General features: G+C 52.4%; 1 protein-coding gene across 1 annotated transcript; it reads right to left on the bottom strand.

Annotated features, from left to right (window-relative positions):
- Window positions 1-247: 247 nt before the first annotated feature.
- LOC125281838 (rho guanine nucleotide exchange factor 11-like) lies at window positions 248-4,882 on the bottom strand. The gene is given in 8 exon segments (XM_048215769.2): window positions 248-672; window positions 675-1,470; window positions 1,472-1,994; window positions 1,996-3,136; window positions 3,139-4,254; window positions 4,257-4,442; window positions 4,445-4,613; window positions 4,615-4,882. Coding segments are annotated over 8 exon segments (4,479 nt in total). The 5' UTR covers window positions 4,738-4,882.
- Between the last annotated feature and the right edge of the window lie 4,590 nt (window positions 4,883-9,472).

Raw genomic sequence — 9,472 nt, 5'->3', positions numbered from 1 at the left:
ACCTGCATGTCTGGGGGGGCCTTTCAGATGCAGTCAGCAAGCTCAGGAGAGGCCTTGGGGGGCGGCTGGAGGGAAGGGGAGACTACTGACACTTGACCGGGACCTGAGCAGACCAAGCGACATGTGGGGCGCCCCCGGGGGTCTCAGCTAGACCCGTTCTCCATGGCCTCCACCGCGGGAAGGAGGTCTGGGCTCCCACTGCCCTGTGCCCCTGCCTCGGGCCGGTCCCCAGAGCACGAGTGGGCAGTTACAGTCCTGAGGAAGAGGCCGCAGGTGCCACGCTGTCTTCCGGGGGGGCATCGGAGCCGTCCTCCGAGCACGGCCGTGGCTGGTGGCCGTCCCTGGAGTCGCAGGCCAGGGCTTCCCTGGCCGGAGGTGACAGGGAGCCGTCTGTCCATCCAGCCACCTCCGTGTGGAAACTGCCCACAGGTGTGGTGCCGCCCGACACCTCTCCCGCAAGGGACCTGAGCAGCTCTCTGTGGGCCAGCTCCATGTCCCTGAGCCTGTTGAGCTTGACCGTGAGCTGCTCGATGGTGCGGAAGATGCTGCCCACGTCCCTGAGGGCCAGGCTGGGCGGGGAGTGGCGAGGGCGCCTGTGACCTCCACTGGGTCCCCGAAGCCGCCAGGCAGGGATGCTCTCGGGCTGGGAGAGCTCGGTGCTGGAGTCCGGGGTCCGGCCGGCATGCTGACATAGAAGCAGTTCCCTTTTCTCACGACTTTGTAACTTCCTGCCGCCTCGGTGCTTAAAGCCTCTTCTTCTGGGTTCCTGTCCAGCTCAGGAGACTCCCAGATCCCGGAATTCCTGGCCTGTGGGGGCAGCTGTTCCAGAGAACAGAGAGCCATGTCCTCCTGCTCTGGCCCTTCACCCCCGGGGGGCCATGCCCTGGGGCACCAGCTGCTGCTCCTGAGAGAAGGCGCAGGCGTCAGGCCGTCGTCGGGCTCCCTGGCGGGCTGCGCTTTGGGGTGGCGACTGGGCAGCAGGCCACACAGAATCAGGTGCCGCAGGCTCTCCACATCTTCCTGGGCTGAGTCGGCGAGCCCTTCCATGAACAGAGGACGGGGGATGGGCAGGAGGATAGCGTCTCTCATCCGGCCTCCCCTGTTCTCTCCATCCAGGGATGTGGAGGGGTGAGGCAGGGCACCCAGCTCCCCTTCGATGCTGTCTTCCTGCTCGGGATCGTCTAGGAGGCCCGCGTGCTTCCCCTCAACCCTCTGCTGGGACCCAGTGCCTGCTCCGGGCAGCTCCCCGGGCTCTGGTTCACTGTGGAACACTTCTGAGCCATCCAGCCGGACCCTGCTGGGGGTGGGGCTCTGCTGCGCTGGCTCCCGGGCGCCCAGGGGTGGGGGATGGGCGAGCACTGGGGCAGCTCCCGGGCGCCGGGTGGCGTTCCAAATGGCCTCGTCCAAGAGCTCCATCCACGTGTTCTTGTCTGACGACGTCAGTATCACCAGCTCGTAGATCTGGGGGGGGGCCCAGCTCCGAGGTGCAGATGATGAAGAAGGCTCGTTTGTCTGTGGCCACGGAGCGGATGAGCACGGCATTGAGCTTGAGGACAGGGCTGAAGGTCTGCTTGCTGTCCGCGGAGCCTGCGGCGGTCTTGCTGTGACACTTGAGCAGCAGCTTCTCGTCCTGCTTCTGCAGCAGCACCAGGAGATCCTCCAGCAGCAGCACGTGCTGGTCCAAGCTCTTATCCTTGCTGATCCTCCAGGTCAGGGGCCCCTCGTGGACCATCCTTCTGGCTGTGAGATCCAGGCTCTTGAACTCTGCTGCCAGGGGGTTGCTGGCCCTCTCCAGGGACGTGGTGTCCAGGCGTTTCTGGCAGCCCTCCAGTTGGTGCCAGTTCTCCGTCTGCTTCACCGCCTCGTTCACATACTTAAGGATTTCCCGGCACTGGTCCCATGCCCGGCAGAGCTTCTAGTGCTTGGCGGTGCCACCCTCCGTGTGCTTGAGGACGCTCTCCAGCAGCAGCGGGTACTTGGTGAGCCATTGCATCTGACACGATGAGATCCCTGAACTGCAGCCGCCTGCACCGGGGGTGACTCTGGGCCTCCTGCATGAAGAGCTGGAAGCAGCTCTCCTTGCGCTGCTTGGTCTTGATGAGCCCCAGGGCGATGGACTGATAGGAGCAGAACTGGGCAGCCACCTGCTGGAGCTCCTCCCGGCCAGGGCCGTCAAACCGAGCCAGCATGAGGTCACCGATGTCTCTGATAATGGGGCCCTCCTCTCGGAGCTTCCTCATGGCCTTGCACCAGGAATTACGGATCTCGATGAGCTCAGGCAGGTTGGGGAAGAGCTGGGCCAGCTCCTCCCGGGGCATCAGGTTCTCCTTCTTCATCCGCCGGTAGAAGATCAGGTCCAGGACCCGGAGCGTGCGCAGATGGGAGGCTTCCATCACAAACAGCTCATTGATGACCTCCTGCCGGTCAATCTCCCTCTGGCTTAGACCCGCCACCACATCCTTGCCCACCGTGTGCTGCCAGTTCTGGGCGTCCGGCTCTGGCTCCAAGTCCAAGAGCTGGCCCAAATCGTCCTCTAGGAGGTGGGGGAGGAAGGCGTCTGTGCAGAACCCCAGGCTGGGGGACTCGATGCTCCTGCAGCCCATTTTGGGGGTAAAGGGAGGGGTTGGGTTCTCCAGAGACCTTGTGGAGAGGCTGGAGGCAGAGGACAAGGCTGACTGGTGGAGGCGGGCAGCCTCTACGGCCGCGTCCATGTCCACATCACTGCGAGAGCGGGGCACGTTCTCCACCTTCCGGGACCACTTCAGCTCCTCCCAGCCCTTCAGGCTCTCAGAGCGGCCCAGGCGGATCTCTGAGTGTGAGCTGTCGCTCTCCAGCAGGTCCTTGGGGAAGCTTCCTGTGGAGAGCCGCTGCGTCCCAGGCTCCGGGGCGTCATACGGCTGGTTGTTCTCAAAGTGCTGAATGATGTCCCTCACATTGCCTGGTTTGACCTCCGCAGGGGACAAGGGAATATGAAATGTGCTCTGCGAAGAGCTTTTGGGCTTCCCGATGTACTTGAGGATAGGGTTTCGCCTCTTGTCCTCCAAGGCATCCTTGTCTTTTTTGGAATTGCTGCTCTTCTTGGTCTTTGGGAAGAAGGGCAGCCACTTGTCCTTGTCAGGAGCTGCCTGGGCCTTTCAGCTGTGCCGGAAGGCCATGCCTCTCGGAGACGGAGCCCAGCGTAGCCCGTATAGGTATTGAGAGCGAAATCCATGGGGGCACTCCTGTCCTCCTCGTACTTGGACAGAATGCCTGCCAGGGCGGCTAGCTGCTTCTCGGCCACTTGGCGTTCTCAGACAGGGTCCCCATCCAGGTCCAGCAGGTCATTCTCACCGTACAGACTACCCAGCCCCAGGGTGTGCTTTGCTCTGTAGTCCTGGACCTGCCCCTGGATCTCGGGCATGGCTGCCTCCTGCACTTCCCAGAGCGTGGTGCGGACGTCCTCACTGCCGCGCAGACGCAAGTCAATTTCAGCCTGTAACACCTCCGGGACTTTCACTCTCAGTGGCGCATTTTTCTCTAAGAAAATATTCCAGATGTCTTCTCCTAAGCTTCAGGAGTCCTTGGGGTTTGTCTGCTGGTAAACTTCTGCACACAGGTAAAAAAGCAGCGGACTGGGGTCAGCCTGAGAGAAGATGTACCGCAGGAAAACGCCCAGGTGAGCGGGCCGTGCCTTCAGCTTCTCAAGGTCCTGGAAGATGATGTCGCCCACGTTGTTGAAATAACCCGGGTCATAATCTTCCTCTGGGCCAATAATTAAAGGCTTCGGGCTCTGGTCTGCGCCCTGCTCGCTGGTGCCAGGCTCTGGTGCGTCCGAGCCCTGCCGCCGGTGGTGCTGGGCCAGCCTGGCCATGATCACAGGTGAGGTTCAGGGACTGCCCAGCCCAGGGTCTGACAGTGCCAAGTTCCAATTCATCAGCGCCTCACTGAGGGAGGGGAAGTGCTCCGTTCCAGCATCCAAGCCGCTGTCTCCCTCCTGGCAGTCCAGAGAGAGCTGGCCTTCTGATGCTCTCTGGCTGTTGTCACCATATAGGGGGGGTATGTCCACGAAGCCACCCGTCTCCTGCTGGATCTTCAGCTGGAGCTGAGTGACACACCTCTGGGCACCTTCGATCTGCTCCTCCAGCAGGCTGGCAGGATTCCGGCTGTATACCTCACAAATACACTGTAACTCCTTTTCCTCCTGCCTCAGCATATTGCAAAGGATCTGGGTGGCATGTTTTTGGAATTCAGGATCCTGCAGTGGTTTGCCCCCCCCAGGCGCTGCGGGGGTGGGGGCAGAGGTGGGGGCCGAGGCAGCGGTGGGACCACAGGGGCGACTGGGGGGGCTCCGGCGGGGGCAGGGTCCTGCTGCAGCCCAGAGACACTGATGGACGAGGGGGAAGAGCCCAGGAGGGTCAGTGCGACATAGGCGCCAGATCTGATAAGGTTTACCACCTCCAGCTGTTGGTCACCATGGTGCCGTTGACTTTGATGATCCAGTCGCCCTCTTTGACACCAGCTCTCATGGCTGCCCCTCCGGGCCGCACAGACTGCACCAGAACAATACGGTCCCCGCTAACCGTGAAGCCGAAGCCATGCTGGTCCTTCTGGATGATGACACAGCGCTGAACAAGAACCTGCTGTCTCGGAGGTGTCGGAGGGCTGGCGGAGGTGGGAAGGGGACCTGTGTTCAGGCACCGGAACTCCCAAAGACAGGCCACTTAACCTGTCTATGCTCTGGGGTAACCTCACACTCATGGTTTCTCAGTGTCTCCGCAGAACAAGGATCCTGCAGTTTTGATGTCTTGATCAGGGCTGAGTCAGCTGCAATTTTTAAGAAAGGTGGGAGGAGGGCCTCCCAACCTCAAGGTCGGATGCTCGGATGCTCAAATGCTCTCTGCTGGCTCTCAGGACCCTGGGAACTGAGGCTCCGCTCTACTTGTACCAGCGAGCATGGTGTCCATTCTCAGCCCCTGGCCCCTCCCCCGTCGGAGAAAAAAAAACGAAAGAAAAAGAGGAAAAACTATGACCTTCTTAGAAACCAAAAACCCAACCACAAATCTCTTCAAGGTTAGCGCTATGGGCTAAGACATGAATCACAGAAAGAATGTGCCTTCAAAATATCAGTCTTCACTGCAAGATACAGATGAAGCCCATGCTCCAGACGCCGTTCCCGCAGCTGTCCTCCCGCAGGCGGGCGCCTGGTGGCCGGCAGGGCCATGCCGGGTCCCCCCACGCTCAGCACGACGGCGACGCCAACGCCAGGGCAGGGGCGGCGGAGGGCGGGTCCGAACCGGCACCGGGGCAGGCCCCAGGCCGGCGCGCTAGGCGGGGAAATAAATGAAAGCATACAACAGGACGTGCACCGCGGCAGCCCTTCAAGTCGGGGCGGCCCTGCGACCACGGTTATGGAGCTCCTTAAAACACAGCAACAAAAACGGCTTTTACGTGAAAGGTCTGGAAACCCTTCAAGGAGCCGAAGGCACCGAGCAGGAGCGCGGCGCCCGCCGCCTCACGCCCGCCAGGCCCTGGCCTCCCCGCACCCCGCGCTCACCGTCCCGGCTGCCATCAACCGCGGTCGCCGCTTGCGTCCCCGCGCTGCCCGACCCGCAGCCTCCTCCGCGCCGGCCTGCGGGGGCCCGGCCCCAGCTACCCTCCACCCCGCCAGGCCCGCTCGCCCGCCGCCGCCTCCACTCTGGCCCAGCGCGCGGGGCTCCTCGGGGTGCAGGCCTGGCGGGCCGCAGGTGCCCACGCTGCCCCCTCCAGCCCCGCTCCAGCAGCGCGCTACAAAGAACTTCTCAAACTCAATACAAGAGAAACAAACAAATCATAAAATGGGCAGAAGATATGAACAGTTTTCCAATGATGACATACAAATGGCTAACAGACACATGAAAAAATGTTCAAAATCATTAGCCATCAGGGAAATTCAAATAGAAACCACACTAAGATACCACCTTACGCCAGTTAGAATGGCAAAAATCAACAAGGCAGGAAACAGCAGTTGCTGGAGAGGATGTGGAGAAAGGGGATCCCTCCTACATTGTTGGTGGGAATGCAGGTTGGTGCAGCCACTCTGGAAAACAGTGTGGAGGTCCCTTAAAAAGTTAAAAATGGAGCTACCCTATGACCCAGCCATTGCACTACTGGATATTTACCCCAAAGATACAGAGGCAGTGAAGAGAAGGGCCATATGCACCCCAATGTTCATAGCAGCATTGTCCACAATAGCTAAATCACGGGAGGAACTGAGATGCCCTTCAACAGATGACTGGATTAAGAAGCTGTGGTCCATATATACAACGGAATATTACTCAGCTATCAGAAAGAACGATTTCTCAACATTTGCTGCAACATGGACGGCACTGGAGGAGATAATGCTAAGTGAAATAAGTCAAGCAGAGAAAGATAATTATCATGATTTCTCTCATCTATGGAACATAAGAACTAGGAAGATCGGTAGGGGAAGAAAGGGATAAAGAAAGGGGGGGTAATCAGAAGGGGGAATGAAGCATGAGAGACTGTGGACTCTGAGAAACAAACTGAGGGCTTCAGAGGGGAGGGGGGTGGGGGAATGGATAGACTGGTGATGAGTAGTAAGGAGGGCACGTATTGCATGGTGTACTGGGTGTTATACACAACTAATGAATCATCGAACTTTACATCAGAAACCAGGGATGTACTGTATGGTGACTAACATAATATAATAAAAAATCATTAAAAAAATAAAAATAAAAAAATAAAATGGATTGAAAGAAGGATAAATAGGGGTGGATTGATAGGTATGTGGTAAGCAAATCTAGCAAATGCTAATGGTAGAATCTAGGCGGCAGTATATGGGTATTCACTTTAAAGTATTTCTACTTTATTGTATGTGTGAAAATATTTGTAATAAAATTTGGAACAAAAATAAAAAAAAAAGGAGGGCACGTATCGCATGGTGCACTGGGTATTATACGCAACTAATGAATCATCGAACTTTACATCAAAAAAATAAATAAAAATTAAAAAAAAAGAAAAAAGAAAAATAGGCCAAAATAACTATTTTCAGACATTATACTACAGGCAGTGCAAGACTGTGATCACTGGGAGAAGCTAAATTCAGCCAGTAGCACCTTCCAGACCATGGAGCATGAAAAGGAGCCTCCAACAGCACTTGCGAGTCTCAGTGAGCACAGCAGATAAAGAATGGAGTTTGGAGCTACCACACTGAATCCAATCTGTAAGGCAGCATTCCAGAGGGAACTGCAGCAGAGAAGGAGCTATAAAAATCTGCAGAGGTGAACCCGGGGTCTTCAGCACCCCCCCACATGCACGCACGCACGCACGCACGTGTGCAGGTATTCTGCAGGGCCGAGAACAGGAAGACTATTGGGGAAAACTGCCTGAGCTTGGAGAGGGTTTGGAATGTTAGAATTCTACCCCATCGGAGTGGAGAGAAGTCAATGAGCACTCGGAGCTCTCCTACGAGATCCCAGAAAGACCCTATCTTAAAGTAGGACTAATCTAACCCCAAAGTAAAAGCTATTCTAAACCATATCGTCTAAGAGTTAAAAAGAAGCCTTAAAAGATTAAGCTGATCCACAAAAAAAATAAACCATATCCCAGAACAAAACTCAATACCCTATTAGGGGAAGATAACAAAACTTCCTAACTCAACTCCATAATGTTGAACATATAATCTAAAGTGTTAGAAAAAAAATAGTAAAAAAAATTTTAAAAAGGAATGTGTATGTTTCTTACTCTCAAAAACTATTTAGAGGGTTATCAGTTAGATGAATTAGAGTGAATCCAATTTATGTAACTGCCTAACAACAACTAATGGGATATATCAGTTTGCTTCATCACATTATCATACCACTACCATATAGTGGTGCAATTCAGAGAGCAATTACCTAATAATGTGGGTTCAACTAACTTTTTTTGAATTACAAATCAAGCGAATCTTCTACAAGTCATTTAAATTATTGCAGCCCTAGTTTCCTTAGCTGTAGTATGCATAGAATGATGCCTACCTCTCAGTGCCCTGGTGATGGCTAAAAATGGCAAGAGATGGGAATATGTTTAGTTTGGTACTTGACTAATAACAGGACTTCACTATTATTTATTCATTAGATTTTTTAATGACAGAAAGATACATATTGTGAAAATTTAAGCTCATTGATTTCCCTTAATGACAACAGTATGATCTACCATAAAAAGTTTAGGGAAGATGCTAGAAAATGTAAAGAAATGAGCCATATTTTCATCTTTATCCATCTGGGGCACACTTTATACTACTATCACCATTATCATAAAAAAAACCCCTCTTTGGCATTTGTTATCCTCAGAATTATATTAAGACTAATTCATAGGCTTATGTCCTCCTTATTAAAATTTTATAATCGAAGATAGGAAAATTGAATTGACATTTAAGTTAAGAACTAACTAGACACAAAATATAAATGGGGAAAAAAAGCATTTTTATTTTTACAGCCTTTAATTTTTAATTTTTTAAAACATTTATTTATTTTGAGAGAGAGAGAGAGAGTACAGGAGTGAGCACAAGTGGGGGGGCAGAGGGAGTAGGATAGATAATCTCAAGAGGACTCCACACTGGGCACGGAACCCACGGCGGGGCTCCATCTCAGGACGCTGAGATCATCGTCTGAGCAGAAACCAACAGTCAGAGGTTTAACCGACGGCACCACCCAGGTTCCCCTATTTTTACTGATTTTTCAAGTAAGTGAATTACAGAAGCAATTTCAGCAACTAATTGTGTGACAGACACAAAAGCCAAAAATGTTAGGTAAATTCATTGAACACTGAAGTTTTGTCTTTATTATTCTTACATTCCCAAAGCTTTTTCAAATGCCTAAAATAAAACAGAGACTCAGTAGAAACATGTTTGATAAATGAAGGAGGTTTTTATATGTTCTTTCATCAATGTGGTAAGGATTAAGGAAGCAATATTTCAGAGCTGTTTTCTTTTCCCTTACTTGGAAAGATAACTTGTAAATTTTTCATTGAGAACTAGGAAATACTTTGAGACGTGTCACAAAGGCAATGTTTAACAAAAAGAAAAAAAATAGACACATCACAACACCTATGCCTATACCACTGTTATTGTCAGAGAAGTCAGAAATGTCAAAATTAAGCAGTTAATTGAGTAATCAAATTCACAACACAAACAACTATAAAGCACGTGATTTCTTCTGTTGATACTATAGAATCAGAAAAGTCTATATTTGAATTCTTAGTACTTTAATAACAGCATTACGAAGAGAGGGGGTATTTGAGGGTCAAAATTCAGCAAAATTAAGGCAGTATTAATGACATGACCCAGTTTAGTTTCCACTAGAGATTAATATAGAGAGGCTCTCAGGTGCTGCTAGAAATTTCCTACAAATCAATGATGCATGGAAAAAGTGATGCTTGGGAATTTAAACTATTCAATATTTTGTAGTAGAGGGAGAAGATAAAAATTAAGATAAAATCAGTGTTCTGAGAAAAT

Source organism: Ursus arctos, unplaced genomic scaffold (assembly GCF_023065955.2).
Source record: "Ursus arctos isolate Adak ecotype North America unplaced genomic scaffold, UrsArc2.0 scaffold_37, whole genome shotgun sequence".
NCBI lineage: Eukaryota > Metazoa > Chordata > Mammalia > Carnivora > Ursidae > Ursus > Ursus arctos.
Note: the sequence above shows the minus strand (reverse complement) of the source record. Positions and strands in the feature narration are given on the sequence as shown.